Raw genomic sequence first — 27416 nt, forward strand, 5'->3', positions numbered from 1 at the left:
TATATATGAATACTACATATATACACACATACTATGTATTCACACGTACATATACTTGTATACATACATAGACATAATATATACATAAGTATAAAATCAATAAGGAAGCATTTCTAAAAATTCACAGAAAACCATATACTCATAAAACAGAAGAGTGCTAGGTTAGTCACGTGTCCCATAAGTCAACTTATTTACCCTCTAAGGTTCCTAAAACCCTGTAACTGTGCTTATGCAAAACATTAAGCAATATATTTCATGGCCTGAAGAATGTGACTTTTTTACTCAATAAAAAGGAGTTACACTTGTCATCTGACAACACTGCTAAGATGAATTTCTGTATTACCATTCTTTAGACCAAAAAACAAGAAAATGAAAAAGATTCCCTAGTACCTTTTCATCCAAGTCTGAACTTCTTATGTGTTCACTGAGGTCTCCCAGTTTTTCATTTTGAGAGGTCTCATTAGTAACTTCTAAGGAAATGTTAGCACCTTTAAAATCATGTTTTATCTCATTTGCTGCAAAGAAATAATATTCAACTGTACAAACTACAAATAACAAAATAATCAAGTCATTCAAACATTATTCTAAAAATGAGTTAGAAGCCAATGTGACAAACATGAAGTACAGTTTTCAGCAAATTATACGATTATTCTTTCTTGTCAAATAACTCCAATCCATGGTATATAAAAAGAACTTGCAGTAAGACAAATTGAGATATCAAGATAAATTTAAGAATATTCCTTGGTCAAGTCCAGTTCTTTTCTTTTTAAAAAAAATTTCCAATTAACAGTTATTGTTATTACAATATTATTGACTATATTCCCTATGCTGTATTAATTTCCAATTACAGTTGACATACAATACTTTCAGGTGTACAACAGGTGTACAACATAGTGTTTCAAGTGTACACCATTGTGATTATTTTCTATAATGTACAAAGAGATCACCCCATTAGTCTAGTATGCATCTGACACCATAGTTATTACAATATTATTGACTATATTCCCTATGCTGTATTTTATATCCCCATGACTGTTTTTATAACTGACGATTTGTACATCTTAATCTCTTCCCCCTTTTTACTGATTCCCCCCAAACCCTCTCATCTGGCAACCATCAAAATGTTTTCTGTATCTATGAGTTTGTTTCTGTTTTGTTTGTTTATTATATTTTTTAGATGCCACATAAGTGAAATAATATGGTATTTATCTTCCTCTGTCTGTTATTTTACTTAGCATAATACCCTCTAGGTATATCCATGTTGTCCAAAATGGCGAAATTTCATTCTTTTTTGTGGCCAAGTAACATTCCATTGTATGTATGTACCACATCCTTTTAATCCAATTGTCTACTGATGGGCACTAAGGTTGCTTTCATATCTTGACTACTTCAAATAATGCTGCAATGAACATTGGGGTGCATATGTCTTTTCAAATTAGTGTTTTCAATTACTTTGGATAAATACCCGCAAGTGGGAATGCTAGGTCATAAGGTAGTTCTATTTTTAATTTTTTGAGGACCCCATACTGTTTTCCATATTGGCTGCACCAATTTACAATCCCACCAACAGAGCTTAAGAGTTTTCTTTTCTTCATATTCTCACAAACACTTGTTGTTTGTTGATTTATTGATGATGGCTATTCTGATAGGTGTGAGGTTTTAATCTGCATTTCTCTGATGATCAGTGATGTTGAGCATCTTTTCTTGTCTATTGGCCATCTATACATCCTCTTATGAGAAATGTCTATTCAGGTCCTCAGCCCATTTTTTAATTGGATTGTTTGTCTTTTTGGTGTTAACTTATATGAGTTCATTATATATTTTGCACGTAACTCCTCATCAGATGTATCATTAGTGAATATCTTCTCCCATTTAGTAGGTTGTCTTTTCATTTGTTGATAGTTTCCTTCACTGTGCAAAACCTTTTTAGTTTGGTGTAGTCCCATTTGTTCATTTTTTCTTTCATTTCCCTTGCCCAAGGAGACATATCCAAAAAATATTACTAAGGGCAATGTCAAAGAGTTTGCTGCCTATGTTTTATTCTAGGAGTTTTATGGTTTACATTTAAATCTTTTAATCCGTTTTGAGTTTATTCTTATATATGGTAAGAAAGTGATCCAGTTTCATTCTTTTGTATGTGTCTGTCCAGTTTTGCCAACGCCATTAATTGAAGAGACTGTCTTTACTCCATTGTATGTTTTTGCCTCCTTTGTCATGGATTAATTGACCATATAGATGTGGGTTTATTTCTAGGCTCTGTATTCTGTTCCACTGATCTATGTGTCTTTTTTTTAATGCCAGTACCATGCTGTTTTGATTACTATGGCCTTGTAGTACAGTCTGATACCTCCAATTTTGTTCTTCTTTCTCAAGATTGCTTTGGCCGTTCAGGGTCTTCTGTGGTTCCATATAAATTTTAGGCTTATTTGTTCTAATTCTGTGAAAAATGTTATTGGTATTTTGATAGGAATTGCACTGATTCTACAGATTGTTAAAATGTCCATACTACCTATCCAGAGCAATGTAATTATTCCTACCCATGAGCACATTACATGCTTTTATTTGTATCATCTTCAATTTCTTACACTTTTCCACATATAGGTCTTTTACCTCTTTGGTTAAATTTATTCCTTGGTATTTTATTTTTTGATGCAATTGTACATGGGATTATTTTCTGAATTTCTCTTTCTGATAGTTTGTTATTGGTGTATAAAAACGCAACGGATTTCTGAATATTAATTTTGTATCCTGCTATTTTACTGAATTGATTTATCAGTTCTAGTAGTTTTTTTGGTGGAATCTTTAGGGTTCTCTATGTATAGTATTATGTCACCTGCAAACAATGACAGTTTCACTTCTTCCTTTCTAATTTGGATGCATGTCTAGCTATTTTCAATATATTTTTAAAACTTTAAAGTCAAAGTAAAATTAACTTTCGTATTAAATTATTTCCTGTAATGATCCAGGTACTGAAATCTATGATAAGCTGTTAATTATAAAAATGTTTTAAAAAGGACTCATATTTAAAATGTGATAAAGCTTAAATGTATATTTCAACTTCAAAATAAAAATACAAAATTGCTAAAGTCAATTATTTATCATTTGTAGATAAAGCCTAACAAAATTACTTATTTAATAATCAAGTAAAAACCTGATCTTCCCACCAATTAAAACTGAGAACTGACAAACTATAAAACATACGGTTAACAGACTCTAAAATGAAAAGCTTCCTATTTTAATGAATTCATTTTGACGAGGCCTAAATGGAGATATAAAAAGATACTTTAATATTGCATATTCTAAAAATGTCATATTTTACCTGCTGGCAAGGAAGTCCCGATCTCTGACTTCATCAATCCAAGATCCAGTACGGGAAGTTCTCTATTATAAGGCAAACAGAGCTTAAACATTATAACATATTCTCTGCATATCTACTTCTCTAAACATTATGTAACACCAGCTTTAGCAGCTGGTGAACATCAGCTCAGGTCCTCCAAGGACAGAGTAGTATACAGGGACTCAGAACCCAGCACACCCCAGTAGATTCCTCATTTGGTTCTTTAATCCCCTATGCCTCAATTGTTAGGGAGTGCTGTCATTCAAACTTTGTTACCTAGAGAGAATCTGATGACATATACCAAGCATTTAAAAAAATTTAAAAGTATTATACCAATACAAGATAATGTTTAACTTCTATTGTCAAGCATGTGTATGTATGTCTTACTGCCAATGTAAAAGGAGAACAGTTTGAGGGCAGTTGGAGTCTTTTTTATAGTCTCTGAAGATAACACAGGGTCCAAAGGTTAAGCTATGGAGATCTGAGTTAGACCAACCTGGGTTTAAATACTGTTCTGCCACTTTCTGTGTTAACTGTAGAAAACTTCTTTAACTGCTTTGAGTGTAACCATATCTGTAAAATGAGAATACTACCCACCCATGAGGTTACTGTGAGGATTAAATGAGATATAAAGTTCTTAAAGCCCACAGCATAGGCTCAACAAATGAAAACCATGTCTATAAGGTCACTCAAAACAAATGGTCAAACATTATTCCATTTTTTTAAACTTAGACAAAAACATAGAAAAGTGCATAGAATAAAATATAATAAGCACCCATAATCCCACCATTTATTCATTTAATAAATGGATTTTATTAAATCTATCCCATAGCTTTACAACTGCTTTTTGGCTCAGGATTACTTAATAGCCAAGAAAAAGGAAAAGTCAACTGAACATTTTATATACACCATTCTTTGAAGTCTTAGCAAAACATGTATTTTTTTCCCCCAACATAAACCCTAGAAGCAATCAGAAGTGTACAGTTTAAAGAATAGGAAAATAATAATGAAAACAGAAGACACATATATATGCAAATCTCATTCCCCAATTCATACCTCTTCAGACTCATATCTGTCTACTGGAATATTTTCTTTTCATTATTTCAAAGGTGTTTCCAACTCACCATGTCTAAATTTGACTTCATGACCAGCACTCCTTCCCAATCCTGCCCCTTTGCATCTGAGAATTGTAATGCCCTCTTTGAAGTAAGACAGAAATCAGGTAATCATTCTTAGCTCCTACTTCTGGCCATACTCCCAGGTGATTAATCAATCTGCACTTTCTAAACCTCTCAAATCCACTCCCACTTCTGTGTGAAGTCACCACGTCCTTTTGACTGAATTATCACAATAACTCCCTGCCAATTTATTCTCCACACTGGAGCTATAATAATTTTTAAAATGTAAACCTGATCATATTCTCTCGCTACTTCAAAGTTCTTCAGTGAATCCTTATATGCTCTTAGCACAAAGGTTCAAACTCACCATGAATTCTAGTTCATCTAGGATGGTCTGTTTATGCCTGTTATCCTGTCATATTAATTATTACTAGTTCCCCATTTAATCTCAAAATTTTGTAATTTAGAAGATAAATTCTATGGTCATCCTATTTGTAAAGCCCTTCAGGACTTTCTGCACATCCTGCAGCTTTATTTCTTGACATTTGAACACTAAGACATGGGTCATTATATTTCAGTTGCGACATGTTCTTCCTTTTGGGCCCTCCTATAGGCTATTCCTTCCAGGACAAAATTCTACTCACTTTTCCTCACTTAATCGGCTAATTCCTACTCATCCTTTAGGATTCATCTTAAATGTCACTTTGACCAGGACATCTTTAGTATCTTGCACTTTTATCATATTGTACTTGCTTGATTATTTGCCTCCCTTGATGGTCTAACAGCTCTGTGAGAACAAGGCTCATGTGTGTCTAGTTGCTCCTCCATATACTCAACACTTAACATCCTCCTGGCCAGACACTAGGGAGACCCAAATGCAGATGCCTTTTTCCTGTCTAGGACCCCCCATTATAGGAGGAGAATCACACACTAGCAGCCATAATACACTGAGATACGTGCCAAGAGAACTATTGGAACAAATTCCTAGAAAAACATCTCTGAAGTGATTTGAAGGATAACTGAATAAAAAGAAAGGGACTTCCAGATACAGAAACATGAGAAAGGAATCAAGTACATGACATATTGTGGAAACAGGGAGCTTCCTGCTGTGCTTATCTTTTATTAGCCTTTTACCCCACTTTCCTACCCCCTAACGCCATAGTTGTCAAAGAGAAAATGGATGCAGATCCACTGAAGAGCCTTAAAATGTCATGGCAAGAAATTTAGACTCTATCCTCAAGTGGTTAAAGGCTGCTGAATCATTGTAAGCAGTCACTGGCAGATGGATTTCTATTTTACAGTAACACTACAGAGGAGAATGTTTTAAGAGAGTCCGGAAGATTAACCTGGAGCTCATAAAAATAATCTAGGGGAAAGATGTAAATAAGATGGTAGTAGTAAGAATTGAGATGAAGGAAAATCCGTGAGAGATATTGAGGTAATAGCATGAATAGGATTAAATGACTCAATACATAGAGAAGAACTGAGAGAGGTTTCTAATTATCCTGAAAGTTATATTCATAAATAGGTATAGCTTCAGGCACATAGGAGGTTATTCCTGAAAAAAAAAATAAAACAAAGAAAATATAAATAGGTATGGTTAAGTATATTGCTTTAATTTCAAAGTATTTTTAATTGTATTTTTAATATTGCTGGTATAGTTTATAAGTGTGAGAAACTTCTTACGAGGAATAACTCACTTTACAAGGAAGGTAAAATTGCACAGGCCACTCTAGAAATAATTTAGTTTTGTTTTGAATTTGAGAGACTCAAGAGGTTAAGTTCACCTAAATAAAAAAATATAATAATAAAGTAAGCAAAATTGTAACCACATAAATATTTTACAGTTTTGCATTTGTGGAGTGGAAAGTGATAGTTCTACATTGATGGTGTGAAAAGGTAAACAAATGAAAGACAGAAGGAGCAAAGGAGAGAAAGAGAAACAGACTTGGGTGAGGCACAGAGAAGCAAAAGAGAAGATATGAGCAAAAAGAAAATAAGAGGCTTCTGTAGAACTACACAGATAACATCAAATTTATCCTCTACCAGAGCATTTTTCAATGGAGTGATGAAATTTAATGGGTTCCAAACAGGATTTTTTTTTTTTTTATGAAACAAGAAAATACAAAACATGATTCATCACTTGTAGTAAGGAAAATGTTGTTTTTCTACAGCTATTATTTCACATATTTATAAATATGTACTGGCTTGTAATGTAAAATGTATTATTACTATGGGTAATTGACAAAAAGGCTGGAGGATGACTGCTCTAGAATAATTACTATTAATAGCAGTAACTTAGTCTATCATTACAAGTTTGAAAACTATTGCCCCAGAAAAATCCAGAATGTTATTGCTTCCTTTTGAGATGCTAACAACTACCTGACTGTGGTCCATGTTCATTTATTTACACATTCACATGTTCTGTTTCTGAATAGGGCTGCCACAAATTTATTGGGGCAATTATTCTGCAGATAGAAGTGGCCAGCAGCAGAGAGATATTACAGCACAGTATGCAATTCATTGGGCCAGAGATTCCCAAGCCTGATGCCATGCTGTGAGGTGCTAGGTCTCCTAATATTACAAACAATTACTCTGATCAAGTACAATACCATTTATTCCAGCAAAGATGAGAAACAATCGTTTATATGGCCCCAAAGAGAAAAAAGTAAAAATCAGAATGGTGCTTTTTCATACTGCCCACCAGCTACCGTGTTTTCCCGAAAATTAGACCCAACCGGAAAATCAGCCCTAGCATGATTTTTCAGGATGACATCCCCTGAACGTAAGCCCTAATGTGACTTTTGGAGCAAAAATTAATATAAGACCCGGTCTTATTTTCAGGGAGACACGGTACTTTAAAGAGGAGGAAGAGATGAGGAAAGGGATCAAAAGTAAAATAATGTTCTGTAAAAGTCTGTAGAGTAGTGGAATTAAAGTAATAGAAAGAACTAAAATGCCACTTTTGGGCAGCAGAGAGACCTTGGAGCAGGCTGCCCTGTCTTTAGGTCTTAGTTCTGATACCATGTGTCCTTTGGAAAGTAAATCACTTGGACACAATTTTAAAGACAGGGTCAGTTTCAACCTCAGAATTGTTCCACTAAATGAAAAAATATGTAAGTAATGTATTTAGCACGGTGTAGACACTAAATACCAGTTCTCATAACTAAGTGTAAAATTTTGCACTATAATTACAGTGCCTCAGATCATCAGTGGAAATGGAGAATAGAGCAAGGTAGGATCTTAAAAGGCAGGCCCAGGAGTCTAAATATATGAAGAAGATAAAAAAAAAAAAAGGCCTTTACTTTTGGTAGAAACCCTTTTTTTCTTTTGTCATTTGGTATGGTGAAACTGGTGGTTAGACTACTCTACTCTAGAGGCCAATCTCTTGGGGAACAAACTGCAGTTAAATCAGATTCTGAGACAGTAAACGGGGTTAGTTACTTGAGATGATGTAATTTGCCCAGGATAGACCCATATTAGGCAAGGGTCTATTGGGACTCAAATATCTGGTAAAAGTGATAGGCTTTTATTTTCTGTGCATTGGTGCTGGGCATCCCCCCACCCCTCAGAAGTTTATGTTTATTATTTACTGGCTCTAGAAGGTACAATGGCTCTTTATGGATTTAAGTGCAAGTTGCAAAAGTGGTATAACTAATCCTCACTGATCACCAGCATTAATTCTGTACAGAGTTCAAATTTTGATGCCTGACTTTCTAACCTTCCTAATCTGGTATCATTCTACTTACCAAGTCTAATTTCTCACAATTCTTCAACATCTATTGCTTTAGAAGGAAAGAACTTAATCTCTATTTACATAGATTTCAATGCTTGAAAAATAGCCCAGAATACAGTAGGAACTGAAATCTTAATTCTGTCCCCTCCCTCAGTGTAGGAGGGATAGGGCTTAGAAAGGTAAATGAGTCATGGACAAATCCTACCCTCAAGAAGTCCAACAGTTTAGTAGGTAAGAGAGATGTAAATTACTCTATAATGAAATCAGTGCTATAAGTAAGGTAGAAAAGGGTGCTAGGGGAACAGAGAAGGGCTCCTACCGGTACCTCTACCCCAAGGAGTCAGGAAAGGCTCATAACCTTCACCACACAACCATATTCATATCTATCTCTATCTTTTGGCCCACATTTTCTTCATTATGTCTCTTCCCTCAAACTTTTTTCCTTTGTCCCCTTTGTTAACCTAAATCAATCCAAACGTCAAAGATCAGTACAAATTTTGGCTTTTCCAAGATGTCCTTTCCTCTTTTTCTAAACTACTAGTATTCTTAGGACCTCAGTTTATGTTTTTGTTCCAAATACATTAGTTCCCTCCCTGCCACAGCTATTTAGTAATTCTCTTGAATATTTGGCAGATGCTTAAAATTTCAATGATCCACTGTTTAACATCACTCAACTGATATTTCAGCACATAATAAAATTGTGATTGAAGATAATCCTATGTTCCAGTACACAGTAACTGTCCAGTGCTATTATAAACTATTACAGACATTCTCAGATCTCCAATTATACTTATAGACTAATTCAAAAGTTTTACAATTTCACTCAATATACACTTCCAAGCTCACCAGTTCAAATCTTAATGAATTAGTTCTAATATGCTTTTAATGCTTTGGATTTTAATATATGGAGATTGACAATGGATAAACATTCAAATATACCTTAAACACCTTAAAAATTCTCCCTAACCAGGTCTGAGAATACTTTCCCCAAGAATTAAATCAACTCAGGTTTGTCCACCTGTTTTACCAATAAGAGGCAGTCCAGAGCTGCTGACGCTGTCTGGGCCTAGCCCTCCCATCTTCAATTTCTATTCCTGTAAAATAGAAACTCATTCTAACAGGCTTCAACCTCTCAGTGTCTTAGAGTGAGGAAAAAGGATTATATAAACTGACAACTGATTGCTAAAATGAAGACAACTACAATTTGAAATTATATTTTAAGCTTAATTTAGTTCTAGAACCATTAACAACTTTCTACACAACTATTAACAGATCCACTGGTTCTCATGCCTCTATTTCTCCCTGTTAAGGTTTATCCTAGTACTATGGATGATTGTAAAACTGGTATTTCCAACAAAGAAGAAGAAGAAAAAAGAAAATATTAAAATAACCATTGAGGAAATTTTCAAGTTTATTTAAAAACCAAAACTTCAAAAATAGATATGAAAGAAAAAGAGGAGCCAATAAAAGTATAATTGGTGCTTTGAAGTGAAGGGAAATTAAGTTCAAAGACAATAAGAAAAATTATCTGATATAAATTTGATACTACAAACCAAAATGGTTCACCTTGTCCAGGGAAACCATACATAATTACCAATCCACAGAAAGAAAGCAAGAAAGGGGGGGGGGGGAAGCAGTTGAGAGAGGGATGATGGGAGAATTAGTTTGGTCTCAGACTTCTCCATTATAACACTCAAAGCCAGAATGCAGGGAGGAATGACTACACAATTGTGAAGAGGAAAATTGTAAACTAAGAGTTTTATACCCAATTTGCTCTTAGATTACAGTCATTCTTATGTACCCAAGATCTTAGGGAACACAGTAATCATGAACACTTCTGGAAAAAAAAAAAATTGCTCTGAAATCTGGCCAACTCAGAAATGCATCAAAATTGTAAAGTTTAAAGTAAAAAGGATTGATGGTAAGGACTAAATCAATTTAAATACAGAACTAAGAGTAACAGTCTTTGGGAATTCAGATTAGTGAAGAGAATGTAATTGGCACAGGCTAAACAATATAAAACAAAAAGTGTTTAACAAAGATGTGGAGGGGGGACCAAGATTGGGAGAAAAAGTGAATGTGTACTGACATGTTCATCTTTCATATCGGAAAGCAAATGCTGCTGTCTGAGGTTAGAACACAATTTCTAAAAGTCACGATAACGAAACTCAAACTTTTAAATAAACTTTCTTATTAACTTGAAAGAGCGTTTTAGGAACTAATTTCCTATGGTAAACTAGTATATTGATTCAGCAGTTCCTTTAGTTTCATTTCAGTTCCCCCTCTCCCTAGTTAAGTGTCAATAAAATTAAATGTTTTTACTAAAAAAACTGCATGATCCAATTGTTCTAAAATTATATCCAGGTATAACATATGCCTAGATAGATGTCTGGAATGATACTTATAAATTGTTAGCAATTAATTTGCTATTTTGGGTGGTGGGATTCCCTTCTTTTTACACTTTTAATGTAACAAACAGGTATCATTTTTACAAAATCAGCCATTATTCTAAAACAATAACAACAACATCAACAACAACCTTCCTGCCCAATTCACAACATTTCTCTTTTTACCTTTGGCTGTAGCTCATTGTCAACATCTGGTTAACTAACAGGTATTTACTCTTAAATGCAGGATTTGCTCTAATTTCCCTTTGTATTCCCCAAAGGAAGCATGGTATAACAAGAGTTAAAATTATCTTTAATAATTACCTTTTACTTAGCCCTTACTGCTACTCACCCAGTGCCATGCTAAAACATTTTGCATCCATTCTTTGATTTAATCTTCACAACCCTGAGGCAAGTACCTTCCCTTTTTATAGACAAAGTGAAATAATTTGCATAAAAGGTCATATAGCTATTAGGTGGCAAGAAGAAGATTCAAACACCTAGGTCAGACTATAAAGGTCAAGCTCTTAACTATTAATTTTGAAAGTAAGACAGGCCTGGGTTCAAATGCAGATTCTGTTATTAGCAGTGTGGCCTTGGGTAAGTAACAACTTGTCATCTTTATTTTTTCTATCTTCAAAATGGGCAGATTACCATCATACCTCATTACATCGTTAAATAATAAATAAAGCTCTTGGACCTCCATTTGACAAATAGAAAGTACTCTATAGTCTATGTGGTAATAAGTTACAAGTTCTTGTAACACTAAGAACATCAAGAGTAATGTGGTATTACAAAAGAAACTAAAATTTATACATACCAGAGAAATTTAAGTCATGTACCATGAATCTTAATGGAAAGTGTTTTCATGTTTCCTTTTGAGTCTGTTCACAAATTATTCCAGTATTCAAGTATTGTAACATACGAGTATAAATTAGGGCTTGAAGAATTAATATTTAGTAAAATATGACATAATATTAAAGAAAATTTGGGCCAACCGGAATTGATCAAGTTCCTGAGCATGAAGTTTACCCATTTAAGTTGTCGCAGGCAAATCTGCCCTATTTGGGGGCTAAATCATCATTTAAAACCATCACCTTAAAAGTAAAATCATGAAAAAAATTTTAAGAGTTTAACTTCTGATTCTACTGTCAAGTCAAATAAACTTTTCGAAGACTTTTCCAAGACTTCTCTGTTCCCTGAAAAATGAATTTTTTATCTAACAATGAAGACACGGGAAATGGGTTAAAAAATATAGCACTGTTCTTATTAAGTTGACTTGGCTGTAATAAAAGTATATCTGCATATTGATAACAATTAAAGAACACATGCAAATAAATTTAATTGACTTTTGAAAGAAGCAATCTCAATAATTAAAAAGCTACTTAATAAACCACCATTTTAATTTTGGACAGCCAATCTGCTCCATTATAATTTCCAAGATATAACTGTTTTATTTCGATTACAAGCTTTAGCATAATGACATTTCCAGGTCTCAGCAATAATATGCTGGGTTAAAAAATAATGGAGCTTCAGTTATTACTGAATAAATTAGGGACACCTAAGAGCAGAAAGTGCTTTTGAAAACCCCAACAACAATCTGTAACAAAGGCATACTTGAACATGCATACCTCAAGTCATCACTTGGATTTTTTCCAGGAAGTTCCATGTTCTTGGAGTCTGTTGATTGGTGCTCTTCAGCAACATTGGGCTCCTGGCTTATCATGGGGACCTCTGAAGTAAATGAGAGCTCCCCTTCATTGGAGACTCCAAAGAGGTCAGGGTCATCTTGAATTACATCAATTAAGAGGACATCATCTTCGTATGCTTTAAGAATATCTGGAAACCCCACTTTAATATCTGAAAAGTTCTTAGTCATTTTTCTACCACTAATTTCAGAGGAAACTTGTTCAAATGTTTCTTGTTCATTAGAGAAGGTAGGACTTTTCTCTACATACCCAGGATCACAAGAAAAAATATTGTTCTCAATTGTGTGAGAAACAGCTTCCTTATTAGAAATAATATTGCCTGGTCCAGAGATGTAGCTGGATGGTTTATTATTATTACCTTGCTTTAAAAAGCTTGGAGGAATAACATAGGGATTCTTACTGCAGTATGAATCAGAATTAGCTTGCCCTGGAGTTACACTATTTTGTATGCTCCAAGACTGAGGTCCTGAAATTACTGTGAAGACATTTCCTTTGCTCCTCTTCTGTCTTACCTCTGCTCCAGATAAATTGTCAAGAAGCTCCAAGGGACTGTATGTTTCTCTCTCTGATGACTTGGCATTTATTTCTTTTTGTTTTTCTGTTTTATTCTTAAGTAAAGGAATTTTAAAATTACTCAGCCGTCCTGTGTTTAATATTTTAACCAAGTCTGGAGCCACAAGTGTTTGCTTAGCAATACATGCTTTTTGGTGACTAGTTTTGCCTGTAGTGTTATTTGCTTCCTGGGCATGCTGGGAAGCCACTGCCAAATTAAGTTTTGTTAAAGTCCCTCTATCTTTTTTTTTACTTCCTGTTAAGTTTTGAGTCACATTAGTTAACAAAGTATCTTCAGTCATATTAAAAACTACCTCTGACCCACTTCTGTTCTGTTCCTCTGACTTTATCTTTTCATCGTTATTGATTATAGATTCTTTCATAACCATTAACGTAGGTTCTACTGCAGAAACTGAAGACAAACAATTTAAATTAGACTCCAATTTTTCTTTACATGAAGGTTCACTGTTTGTTTCTGTTATGGAACTTTGTAATGATAATTTGGAGTCAGTTAACTGAGTTTGATTTGTTTGGTGTTTAAGAAAATCGTCTTGGCTAAAACTTTCCTGAGACCCAGGAATAAAGTAACTTGATTCTGGCAAGGAAGTCTTTTTCCAACAGTAGGGAGATGTTCTAGCACATGAATAACAAGGCCAAGTTCTTTTACCAGTCATTGGTATTGTTCTATGACAGCTGAACTTCGATTCTTCAGCTTCATTTCTCAAGTCTTCCTGTGATCTCTTTTCAACAGGATGGCAATCATTAGGTGATTTCACTACTGAACTTTTCATTGACTTAAAATACTCTTCTAGTTCCATGCTTTTACAACTTAAGGGCTCTGAAGCATTCTTTGTTTCTTCTTTCAAAAGTGGCTCAAGGGTTTTCTGAAACATAGCATTTACACGATGCTCAGGAGTTGTCTTTTTTCCTACTGTTTTTGGAAGACTTAACAAATGATCCACTGGAGAGAGTGTATTATGGTTTACTTTTCTCAAAAGTTCTAAAGGACTTTTTTTAGTCTCTAAAGTCTCTGCTTGTTTACCGTCAGCACCCGTTTGGTTTCCTTGTAACAGCAACTCACACTTGTTATACACATTAGAGAAGTTCATCTTGATAACCGTTTCATCTTCTTTTTCAGATACCTTCATTCTTTTCCTGGGTCTTCTCCCAACATTGCTCTCCTCTACTGAATATTTATTTTTTCCACCTTGAAGGCAGGGAAGCAAGCCATTATTTCTACTTTGGTATAAATCAGTTTCTTCAAGCAATAATTTATTTACTCCCATTAAGCTTTCTTCAGTTTTTAAAAGTTGAGGAATATTATTTGTGTCGCTCTTATCTGCAAGACTCCTAAGGTTTTCTTTCTTTAACTTTGAGGAATTTTCTGGTACATGCATACATCCATCATCAGGTTTATATGCAAGGTTATTTTCATCATTACAATCCTTGAAATGGGGGAAACAACTGCAATCATGTAATTTTAACTTGTCATTATTTTCTACTCCAGGTGACAAGCTGTTACAAGAATATTTTGGAGTATTCTTGTACAGTTCATCTTGGAATTCAACCTTAGTATTTTGTGTATCCTTATTTTCAGTTATTTTGAGTGGTGGGTTTTCTAAGCTTTTATGTTTTTTAATTCGAATTCTTCTTTTAATACCTTCTACCGAACCTTCCTTACCCAAAGACTGCAAGGAAGCTGTACTTCGAAATTCACTGCACTCCACTGTTTGGAAAGATTCCGAACTGGTTAATGATTCCTTTCTTACCAGGTCAATCCCTGGCTGTAGATCATCACTTGAGGCTTCAGTAGCTTTTCTTTTTTCCTCTGTTGAACAAAATGACAAAACATACCAGAAAATATTTTACATTGAGGAAGAAAAAGCAATAGCACTTAAAACAAAAAATTGTGAAGCCACCCATTTTTATTTCCCTGAATAGCTGTATGGAAATATACACTCGTTTTTAAAACAAAAGACCTAATTTCTGTTAAGGAACTACATACAAACCTGTATAAATTCTAAGACAGCTAAATAACCTTTAGCATCAATATCATTTCACAATAGCCAACATGGATCTCTAGTAGGAATTCCTTTTATAGTAATTCTGATCTAGGGCTCCGAAGTGGGTAAACACTTTTAAAGAGAACTTTTTTTTTTTTTTTTAAACCCCTTTCCTGGTCATCAGGAAAACCCACACAGATTCAAGTTAAATGCTAGCGGTAAAACAAGGATGGAGCAGGCTGAGGTGCAAAGGCTACAAAGTGACCCCTGGGTGCTCTCTTACGGTGTCTCTGGGATTGCAAGCGGAGCTGCGTCTCCTTCGCAGCTTCCAAGCCCGGCTAGTCCCACAGGTGTGAAGGGCCCACCTGGCTCCCCAGCCCTCCACTCGCCGCCTTGCCTCGGCCTTCCCAGCCCCGGACGCCTCACCCGACTTGTCACTTTCCACCTCTTCTCTCTCAGACGCCCGGGTCACCATTCTCTGTTGCCTGCTCTCCTCACGCCCCGCGGCCTCAGGGCCGCAGCGTCCAGCCTCGCCTGGCTCTGGCCTCCGGCCTCGCTTCCTCAGGCCTCGCTTGTCGCTTTCACGCCCGGGGGCCTTTGTAGGGCCCGAGGGCGGCGGCCGCCGCATCCGCCCCGGGCCACCCGCTCTGCCCGCTGAGGGGGCCACCAGCCGCGCCAAGCCTCCTGCTGCCTCAGACACCCGCTGCCTTGTTCCCAACCCCGCGTCGCCCACCACTAGGCCGGGGCCGGAAGCGGAAGTGCGGCAGGGAAGGCGCGCGGGGCACAACCGGCGAGCTGAGGAGCCGCAGGCGCCGTCTCGGGCTGCAAGGTAGTGAGGGGTCCCCGCCGCCCTGGGTCGCACCTTCCCCTGCGCTGAAACCTTCCGGAACCACTCAGGGCCCTTCCCCACCTGCTGCCCCTGGCTGCTCACAGACACTGTCGGCCAGTGGCTTCTGACTCCACGCTGTCTCCGGGGGTCCCTTTCCATCGCCTTCTGGATATGCTCACCCAGATGTCGTATAGGCACCTCAAACTCTGGCTGTGCAAACCTGGCCTATCTTTCCTCACAGGCTTCCTCCTCTCGTGATGGTGGACCTGCCACCATCCACCGAATGGTCTAGGCCTAGAAAACAGAGACCCTTCTTTCCACTTCATACCCCACATCTACATGAGATCTGCCTCATTCTCCTGTTTGTCAGGCACTTTCTCCTTTGCTGTTACTGTTTCTGGCACTCAGACTTTGACTGATTCACTGCATTAACCTCCTAAATTGTATTCGTGCCTCCATCTTTATGGTATTTCAAACTTCCACCTGTCGCCAGGCCATGCCCCTCAAATAAAAGGAGATTCTGGCATTTTCCAACTTGACCCTCATGAACCTCCTTTGCTCAAAGACTAAAGCTAACAGAAAGTCCAACTCGTTAGTGTGGTATTTGCGGGTCTTTCTGCTGTGGCCCCTGAATGGTGAATTGATTTTTGTCTCTTACTGGTACTATAGGGGAAAAGTGGTGCTTCAGTGGGAAACTATGCATAGGAGTCACCCTTCGGCATTATCTGAGTCTGTGGGAGCTATTTTACAACTGTATAAGTTGTAAATAAGTGGGAGCAATGCAAAAATAATGGTCTACCAACACACAAGTTCTGTCCTGTAGAAGAAGTTCAATTGAATTCCCGGATGAAATTCACTTTGACAGAAACCAGCTTTGCCTTCATTTGCACATTCGTTTCAATATCCCTGATCTATAAGTGTGTCTGTTTTTGGGACATATCCTTGAATCGGTGGTTATAAAATCTGCCTGATGAGAGAAATAAAATCTTTAACACATGTTAATTTTTACATCTATGTGAGAATCACGGTTTTTTATCTTTTTTGGGGAAAACGATCTTTTAACACCACACATACCCTGCACATAAACCACATTGGGCTACTATTTCATATGCTCTGTCGTGCCTTTGTCTCTCTCTACATGCTAGTCTTGGAAGTTCTTCCTTTGCTCGTCTGCCATTTGAACGTCATATTCCCCTTCAAGGTTCAGGGCAATGATGACTCCTCAAGGAAAGTTCTCTGCTGCCTTTCTCCGTATACTTGGAGGGGTCAGGTGTTCGGGCCTGTCTGCTAACACATTGCTTTCAACTCCTTACTTGTGTGTCTCCCTCAGGGCAGATGCCTCCTGTAATGTTTGCTTTTGTGTGTTTAAAGAGGATTTTGGTGATTTTGAACATACGTGTGTTATGCATTAAAAGATTGTAGGTATGACGTAGAGAGAGTGAGTGCTGTGGCAGTTTGGATGAGCAGTTTAAGTGAAGTATCCTCAGGAGCTTCTATAAAATCAAACTTAGGTAAAGGAGGTGTAAAGGGTCTAGAAACTTTCTTTGTTTCTTTCTGATTGTAAATACCCCCAGTAAAAGGGAGACATATTTCAGAAGAGCAAAATTTAGAAAAAGTTATTTTAAGGATTTCAGGCTTCATACTCACTCCAAGTTCACTTTGTGCCTCAGTTTTCTCAGCTGTAAAATGAAATAGGAGTATCTCCTGAAGGAAACCAGAGTATGTCATCCCATAATATGCCTCTTTAACATAAACATTATTTTGAATTGAAGGCTTTCTCTGGTTGATCCTAAGTTGGAAGCAGGGACAAAAATTAGGGAGGCCGTCAGTTATGAATCAAGTCCTGGCCACTTGGGGCTGATTGTTACAGAAGTTATTGGTTAGCTTCTTGGATTGTTACGGGAGATAGCAGTCTGACTTCTTACAAGTCTGACTTATAGCAGGCTGGCTTCCCAGGCCATTTATTGTCGATAAAGGTGTTAGTTTGCCGGACAGGTTGCTGCATTCTGTGGGTCAGAGTTCTATTTTTATATAGCATCTGGTTCTCATCAATTTACACGCTTAGTCTCTCACTCCTTTTCTTCTGCCTCAGAGAAAGAACTTCTCTCTATTTCTCCAAGGCTGACACTTACACTGATGATCTCAGCACCATACAGCCCTGCTTGCACCTGCCAGAGGCCTCTCAGTCTACCTACTCACACTCTTGCTCCTTTGTTACTTGGAAACTGGTTTCCTTTCCAGATACTCCAATGAAATTTCAATCTCAAACGAGATTGCAGGTGTAAAAAGCTGACAACACAAACATCACAAAATCTATAAAAGTAGCATAACATCATTATTATATTTATAACTTCTGTATTACATATTATATATAATTATATGTTGTACTATGTCTATAGTATTATATTATTATAACTTTTATCTTAACTTCTTTTGGCTATATACTTGATTACCACCTCACATGACAATAGCTTTGTAATATTTTTCTACAGAGAGAACAAAGAACCTGGTCTCATCGCTTCTCAGCCTTTGGCTAAGATGAAGTGTGTAGAATCTGGTCTTTCCTTGAACATGGTCAACTGAAACTTGTTCATATCTGGTAGTTTAGAAGCATAAACGTGTGTCTTTATACTGACATACTGTTTATAGTGTTGCTGCAGGTTTGTGCCTGGCAAACATAGGAATCCTGATAAATTCTACTTCATGTAATTAGCAACTGAGAGGGTAAATATGGCAGATGACAAAGAAAGCAGACAATGGCCAGATGACATACAAAAATAAAACTTCAACCCACAACTTGCAGCAATCAGCCCAGGAAACCAAAACAGTATCCACCTAAATAGCCTGGGAACCTAGTCTACTATCTATAAGTCAGACTTGCAGGAAGTTAGACTGCTATCTCTATCCACTGGTCCAGGAAGCCAGACAATAACCCATGTAACAATCAGCCCCAAATGGCCAGAACTTGATTAAAACTTGATAGCGTCCCTAAGTTTTGCTTCCAACTTAGGAGCAACCATAGAAAGCCAAATATGCCCGCTTAACCAGTCACATGGGAAGCTCCGGTCCTAGTCAGCCCACCTATGGCTTCCCCATGCCCACAGCCTCCCATCAGGGCACCCCTGAAGCCTGCCCTTTTGCTTTCCCATGCCCCGCTTGCCTTTGATCCTCTGCCAAAATGCCAGTGAAAATGGCCGACTCTATTGCTATAGCAAGCTCTGAATAGACTTTGCCTGTTCTAATTTGGTTGGTCTTCATTTATTTCTACATATCAAAAAAGAAAAAGATGTATAATGACTTTATAATTGCATATGCAGTATTATCTAGTACATTCAGACAAAAGAGATCTTCCATTTTAACTGGGCATTGATTAAAAACCCAGTCCTTTGTTTGCAATTTACATGTCTAATCATTGAAAGAGTTTTCCATAAACCAACTTTGGGTCCTGTCTGTTTCAAATCTTATTTTCCTCCCTGCGCATTCACTTCTGTGGCAGGAGCTGCAGACCACTTTCATATTGTGATATGACATCTGGCCCTGTGCCATCGGCTACCATGCTGGGTGAGTGTACAGTAGAGCGAATCATTTCCATTTCAGCAGAGCAGGCAGTAACAACTCTACACTGAGGTACAGGGATCTTCATAGTTGTATCAGTGAAACCCAAACTAAATATATCCCCAATTCAAATTCTCCTTAGCCAGACTTAAGGAGGCTGCAGGGGAATCCGTGTCCTGCAGTGACAGCAGATTTCTGTTAGAGCAAAGCAATGGAATGGTATGGATGGTATGAAGGCTCTTCTGGACAGACTTTGCATTCTAGGGGGCACTATGGAAGAGGATTGAGCTGGGACATGCAGAGTGTGGAGGACGCCTGGGGAGTCTTGGCCTTCCTCTGGTGATTTTTCAAGTCGGGATACTGTCCAGGTAAGGGAACCAGTCTAGTTGTTCCCATGTCATCCTCTACTAATAATGATAATAGGTAAGCCTATTAAGCATGTATTATATAAAAGCACTCTTCTAAATAATATTGTTATTTACCCATTTTACAGATGAAGAAATTGGGGCACATAGAGGTTAAGTGACTTTTGTGAAGTCCCAAAGGCAGTAAATAAGTCATGTACCTCAAAAGTCTACATGTTTATCTGCCTCTCATACTGATGTCCTATTAGAATTTCCTGGTTTTGTCTTCATTCTCCATTTGTATTATTTTCTTATTGCTTCTGCAACAAATTGTCACCATTTTGGTGGCTTAAGTCAATACAAATTTATCTCACAGTTCTGGAGGCCAGAAGTCTGAAATGGGTCTCATTGGGCTAAAATCAAAGTTTCAGCAGGATTATGTTCCTTTCTCAAGGCTCTAGGGGGAGAATTCGTTTTATTTCCCTTTTCAGCTTCCAGAGGCTGCCTGCATTCCTGGCTCATGGCCTTTCCCATCTTCAAAGTCAGCAATGGCTGGTCAGACTTTCTCACATCGATCACTCTGACACTCACTCTTCTGCTTCCCTCTTCCACATTTAGGGACCCTTGTGATTACATTGGTCCAGGATCTCCCTATTTTAAGGTCAGCCTTAATTCCATCTGTTGTCTTAATTCCCCTTTGCCACCTAATGTATTCACAGGTTCTGTGGATTAGGATGTGGACACATCGGGAGGCCATTATTCTGCTTATCACGTCAGTAGACTCTAACTTCCATAAAGAAAAGTGACGCCTCTGTTTCTAGTTGGACCATAGCTGGCCCCACACCTGTGTAATGCTTGCTCAATGTACAGGTTATGCATTTGTTAAAATAACTGATTTGAGTATGTCTCTGAGGGACATGGCATTTAATATACCCCTAGTAGCCCTACAAGGAAAGTCCACTGTGGGTCACTTAGACCAGGACACTGAGGCTTAGAAGGGTGTCCTCCTTCAGTGAGTAGGAGCAGGGCAGAGATACACACCCGCCTTCGCCCAGTTCCTTAGCCCATGAAGTTCATCACTGCACCACAGTGCCTCCCATGAATGGATTTCTCTAGTGCTTGCTGGGGCTTAAGGCATTTGCACATTTTATTTTTATGGTCATCCCACAAAGTGGGCCAGTGCGTGGTAATAGCTTCAGTTCCAACAAAGGGAAAGGATCTGTGGAGAATCAAAGTCTTGCTCATGGCCACTGGCCCTGTGGTCAGGTTTTGGATTCTTGCTCTCTGCCAGGCTTTCTCCGTTTCTCTAGGGTGCTTTTCAGATACTTTCTGCAACTTGAAAGACTGTTTTCTATTGGAGACAATTTTCTATTGACTTTAACTTTTTTAAAAAACTGAAATGCAACACACGTACAGAAAAGTATTTAGAACACATGTTGCGCATAAGCTAAGGTCTAGATAAACACCACCCATTCAAGAAGCAACATTTCAGCACCCAGAAAGCCTATGTGCCCTGAACACAACCCTGCCTCTTCACCCAAAGGTAGTCACCATCCTCTATTTTATGGAAATTTCTTGCTTTGATTTACAGTTGCTCTACTTAGTGTATGTCTCTAAACACTATAGCATTGCCTGCTTTTAAACTTATATTAATCAAATTGTATTCTTTTGTGTCTGCTTTTCACTCAACATTGTTTCAAAGGTTCTTCCATATTGCTACATGTAGGTCCAGTCTGTTTTCATTACTATATAACAAATTACATTGCATGATCATTCCAAAGTTACTTAACCCGTTTACTATTTGATAATAGAGGTAGTTTCAGTTTTCAGCTATTACAGATTAGAGAAACATGAATGTTTCTGCATGTGCATATAGGAACACATTTTCCTAGGGTGTCATGGAATTTCTGGGTCATAGTGTGTGGCCATGGCAGTATATGTGCTGGAACTGGCTCATACTTGGCTCATGCTGGCCCCCAAGAGACAAACATTAAATCTTCAGGAATTTTATAAGTAAATTAACACAGCTTTTATGTAATAATTATGTAAACTTGTAATTAACTATATTTTTAAAAAGTCTCATCACTTCCTAGTTTTTACACCATGGAAATCAGCAAACACTACAAATCAGGGCTTTCCTCCTAGAGAGCTGGCAGTTACACATTTAGCAGCCCTCACTGGCTGTGTGTCTTCAGATTTATCAGATAATTCCAACAAAACTGTTTTCCAAAGTAGTCGCATCTGTTTATATTCCCAGCAGCAATTTCAACGTTCTGGTGCATCTTTGCCAACACTTAAATCATATTCTGGAGGGCATGCAGCAGTATCTTTGGTTTTCATTTGTATTTCCCTTCAGCACTCGCCTTGCTTATTGACTATTTGGATTTTCTTTCTATAAAATGTTTCTTCAAGTCTTCTGCTCAATTTTCTGTTATGTTGACTGTCATTTTCTAGACGTTTTCTCTGACAACGGATATGAACTCTTTGTGGATTATGTGTACCTCTTTTTTCCATTCCTTTTTGGTTGTAAAACAGGAATGAAATAACACATAAAATATTATAAAACAAACCTTGCAGTCATTACCCAGGTCAAGAAATAGACCTTTTGCCACACACTTTGGCAGCCCCTCTGTGCCCTGTGAAATCACAGCCCTTACCTCTTTCCTAAAAGTAACAACCATCCAAAATTCGACAGTCATGGCTTTCCTCACTTTTCTTTATAGTTTTAACACCAAAATGTGCATCTTTATATGCAATAGTTTAGCTTTGCTGCTTAAATATAAATATCTTTGAAATCTTTCAATCTATAGTTTTCTCCCGCCTCCCTTTTTCTTTTTGCAATTTGAAGAAATTAAGTCATTTGTCCTCTAATATTTCCCATAGACTGGATTTTGGTGATTGTATCCCTATAATGTAATTTGTCATTTTCTTCTGTCCTCTGAATTTTATGATATTTGATCCTATTTTGGTTCTTTAAAAACTTTTTTTGTAAGATGAGAAGATTTATAGGTGGCAACGTGTTTTTGCGTTGGGAGGCACGTGTCTGGTCATCCTATCTGCTGAGATATTACTAGCCCCTGACAAAATGGTGTCATTCTAAATCCATTATTCTTTTCATATATTAGCTGGGTAGCTACTTCTATACAGAGAAACTTCCTGTCATCTGCTACTTGGTTACCTAGTGGGTTTCTCTGTATAGAAAAACCAGGGAAATTGTTTGGTTCAATTTACTGTCTTTTAAAAAGGGTTTGTTCTCTGTCATGCTCCAGAGGTGACTTTTTTCTTTTAGTAACATTCGTAATGGATTTATCGATGACTTACATACTTGAGTATTTCTGTTTATTACCATTATGTTTTTTTATTGCTATGTAAATGCTCTCATCTCGGGCCTGTGGGGGCCTCACTGTGTCCTTAGAAACCCCAGCCTGTTAGGCTTTGATACCTTTGAGAGCTTCCCTGCTTTCTGACATGACAAGGTGTTCCAGGCTCATCTCCCACATTTCCTGTCTGCCCCTGGAATCATCCATTTCTCCAAGAAGCCTTGGTTTCTTTGAACAGGAAATGGTATTTCAAGACCATCGTCTGGATGCTAGGGGTGCTCATTGCTGACAGGTTGATCACTGTCCCTAGGCCGCTTTAGAAGACAGAGTTAGGAAGCCAGCTGAGAATACCTTGAGTTCATGCTAACACGTGTATTTCAAATTCATGACTGCCAGATTCTTACTGAACTTCTTTCATCTTGTCTTTGTTATCTCCTTTCTAGAGAATCCTGGTTCTCAAGGATACCGGGGAGGATAGATTAGAATATGTCATAATTACACATATTCTCTCCTGTATCACACACGAGACCCTCAGAGCTACAAAACCAATGCTGACGCCACCACCAAAATGATTACTGAAGAGAACTAACATTTCCATGTGTTCTCCCCATTCTCTCCGCCTTTAATGGTTTGCTGTATCTATATGTCAGAGCGAATAATTATTATAGCAATTAACATTGTCCTCAAATAACAAGGTTTTGTTCAATACCATTTTGTTATAACATTGATGAGATGCCATAGGACCTGAACCCTTGTTTATATCAATTAGCCTTTGGTAAAATGGGTATCATTATGTTATTTTGCTTAAAGTCACAGAACCTATCGACGATGTGAAGTGAGGACTTACTGTACTTATTATATTCTCTCCCTTATAATCCTGATTCTCTGTATGCAGGAGCTTATGCAGGGAGGCTTAGGTTAAAACTGGTACTTCAGCACCTCCTGTGTGCAAGAACTTTGCAGTGTATTTTTACGTAATTAAAAGAGCAGATTTCAAATGAAAGAAAAGGGAAGTACAATCAACCAAGGTCACATGTTATGTACATATATGTATTTTTATCTTTGTGAACACGTACACTCTCCTCTTCCTTTAACTGACATCTGGGTTATGCAATTAGTTCTACAATCTCACTGATGATCTGTTAGCATAAAGAATGAGAAAATAAGGTAACAGTTATGGCTCCTTCCAGGTTCTTAAGCACAATATTAAGAGATATAGAAAGCTTCTTGAGATTGGAGGATTGCAAGAAAAAAAATAAAGGATAATTCTTGGAGAAAGTACACAAGGTTTAGTTTTCAAAATTAGTATATCTTTTTTTTTTTTTTTTTTTTAGAAAAAACACATGCCATTTATTAAACATTTCATCAATACAGAAATAGATTTTAAAAATCATTCAAACTCACATCACCCAGAGGGCCTCCTAAACCTAGAATTCCACATTGTCAATTAAATTTCAGTTTTGATTATGTTACTTTTTATCATAACTTCTACCAGAACCTCCAACATTCTGAAAGTCACTTTGGATAAAGAAAAGAAACAAACAAGCTGTACTTGGAATTAGGAGACTGCAACTCAGATGTCTTGATAAATATAGTAGTACATTCATAAGTGGGAGCTGTCAGGATATAACTGGTATATTGTAAGGTGTACAGTGTGGTCATCAAATGCAAACTCTACCTGTAGAAAAGCAAAGCAGCAATTTCCCCATGCCAACGTACTTGGTTGTGCAGGTGTAAGTGGCAAGAAAACAGGTAATGAGATCAATTAATCATACAAAACCCCCTTATTTACCTAAGATGTATTGGGCTATGTGGTGCTGACATGCACACTTCACTCATATCATTATCACATCAATTAGACAAAGCAAACATCGGCTCAGCAGTTCTCATTTTAAACACTTCCTATAGTCTTTGGTACTTGCTGACTTTTCCAAACAACCATTTACCTAAAAGGTCAGCAGTTCCCACTGGAGGTTAATAGAAAACTTCTGATTTCAGGTAGACACAACTCCAACTCTCATTAGATGTGTTTACAGGAAGGGGGGAGGTGTGGGGGAAGCGCAATTTACCTCAGAGAGCTAGGTCTTTGTTAAATGGAAGTCCTCTGCCCTTTATGAAATCAGTGGATTCAGGGAATTTAACGGTCTTTGTAGACACTAAAATTTGGGAAGAAACCTCTATTCGCCTGCAGCCCTACCTAAGTCACTGCTTAAGCTACTGCTCTTTCCTATGCACAATATTTCTGCAAGTGAAAAACATCTTGGGTGGCCGGTTTGCTCAGTGGTTAGAGTGCAGTGCTCATAACAGCAAGGTTGTAAGTTCGATTCCCACATGGGCCAGTGAGCTGCACCCTCCACAACTAGATTGAAAACAATGACTTGACTTGGAGCTGAGCTGCACCCCCCCAACAACTGGATTGAAAACAACCACTGGACATGGAGCTGATGGATCCTGGAAAAACACACTGTTCTCCAATATTCCCAATTAAAAAAAAAAAAATCTGGAAACATCCCTGACCAACAATGTCGGTCTCACCTGGGAACTTGTTAGAAATGCCAATTCTTGGACCCTATTCCAGACCTTCTGAATCAGAAACTCTGGGTGGGGCCCTGGATCGGTGTTTTAATAAGCCCCACAGGGGACCCTGGTGTGGGCTCCCATCTGAGAACCATGGTCTGCCGTCGGGTGATAAATCACGTCCTGCCTGCTTTGTGAGACAAACTGAGGGAAGAGTCTGTAGGATACTTGGCATACATATGTTCCCGAAGGAATTGTTCACCAACTCGAGTAGAATCTAGAGACAGTTTTTAATCTCCTGCACTGTCATTGTGATATGCGACATTCATACTTTGTGGGTCTGTGGGGTTTTCCCCCAAGATTGGCTTGAACCCCAGTCACAGCTGCCTACCTGCCCTATGATTCACCTTGAAGTCAGCTGGAGCCACGACTACAGAAAAGTACAAACCAAGCCGAAATCACTTATAGCTGCTCCCCTTTGTATGGCTTCCCTGGGCCGGCAGGAGACCCCTCCGAAGCAGAGTGGCCTGGTTTCCCCCACAGCCACTGCAGCCATAGTCACAGACCATGATGACTCTCTACCACTGGCTGCAGCTGCCACAAAGCCCCCACCTGCCCCAGCATAACATGTCCAAGCCTCTGGTTTTCAAGTGAGGCAAGAAGCCTTCTAAGTTTGGGGGGGATACTGGAGGGGATACTGGGCCCACTTAATTACTGCCAGAGGCCAGTGCAATGAGAAACCAACAGAGGGACACCTGGCCTCATTGCTGTTCAAGGCCTGTGCAATGAGCTCCATCAGGTGCTGCCCTGACCTCACTAGCTGTGCCTTCTCGTCTACCAGTTTTTCTCCTGGGTTCCTTCAAGGGGGAACCAGATCCAGCAAGGAAGCAGCTCCAAGGTTGTCATAAAAGGTGTACTTTCCCTCCTATCTCCTGTAACTCCCAGTTATCTCCAAGTTACTTTTATTGCCCCCTTTATCTTACCAATGGGAGAATGGCATGAATTGGGGGAGGGGCGGAGACAGAGGCAGCTTGGGAAGTTGTGACATGAACAGGTCAGGCTTTAAGCACAGGCTCCTGTAAGTAAACCTCAACTCCTACATCCCAGCCCTCCAGGTTGTCCCTGCTCTTTGTCCTTTCCTCAGAGATCGGTCTTCTCCTAGTCACCTCTTTGTTCATTAGCACCTCCAAAAGGAATGAGGAGTTGGGGTTCCAACTGGAATAACTTTGAGGTTGTCAATGAAACGAACCTGAATCCCTGAAAATATTAGAATTTTTATTTGGGCCTATCAGTGGACCACAGCCCAAGAGCAGAGTTTCCAAAAGCCTTGAAACAGTGTTCTAACTTAGGAAAAGCGTGGGGTGGGAGGGACGCTTGTGTAGGCCGAGGAGTAAGCAAAAAGTACACCTGGTGCGTTAGAAGTTTCAAGTAGGATTCACACAGTTCAACAATTAACAGATGGAAGGGAAGTATCGGAAAGAAAGGTAGAGGCGTCGTGCTCCCTGGTATCAGGAAGACTGGGGCTAGAGTCTGCAAAGAATTAAACTGCTTTGAAAGTTTTACCAGGTGAAGGTTTAGCAGGATGTAGAAAGAGCAGGCAGTGTTCTATAATCATTAATTTTTAGTGTTAAAACTGTGTAGTTCATATAAGTGACTATCGACTGTGGTTTTTGCCTTGGTAAGAAATTTTAGGAAAGTTCATTCTTCCTTGGTTACTGATTAAGTCAGAGAAACTGAAGCCCTTCTTTTCCCAAGGTGCTGACTTGTTTATCTCTCCCTTTCTTTATCTTAGACAGACTGAACAGTCTCTTCCTTCTTGCCAGATTTGGCCCCCTGGACTACAGGAACAGCTAGCTCCTTAAGGGAGGAAGGAATGAATCTAGTTTCACTGCCTCCACCTGTCAATCTGCCTCCCCTCCACCCCACAGGTCCCCTACTGCTAGATTTACCCTTCAATTCAGCATAGCTCAGAGTTGGACATTTCAGCCAGCCCTTTACTTCTTTTTTCA

General features: G+C 38.2%; 1 protein-coding gene across 1 annotated transcript in view; it reads right to left on the bottom strand.

The window, feature by feature from the left end:
* TOPAZ1 (testis and ovary specific TOPAZ 1) overlaps positions 1-15470 on the bottom strand; it is a 45536-nt gene extending 30066 nt beyond the window's left edge. The window contains 5 exon segments of the mRNA XM_019723718.3: positions 391-515; positions 3320-3381; positions 12210-14667; positions 15126-15218; positions 15221-15470. Of these exon segments, the coding sequence (XP_019579277.3) occupies positions 391-515; positions 3320-3381; positions 12210-14667; positions 15126-15218; positions 15221-15470 (2988 nt within the window).
* Positions 15471-27416: the final 11946 nt, after the last annotated feature.

This window comes from Rhinolophus sinicus, chromosome 5 (genome assembly GCF_057876585.1).
Source record: "Rhinolophus sinicus isolate RSI-liver-muscle chromosome 5, RSI-T2T, whole genome shotgun sequence".
NCBI lineage: Eukaryota > Metazoa > Chordata > Mammalia > Chiroptera > Rhinolophidae > Rhinolophus > Rhinolophus sinicus.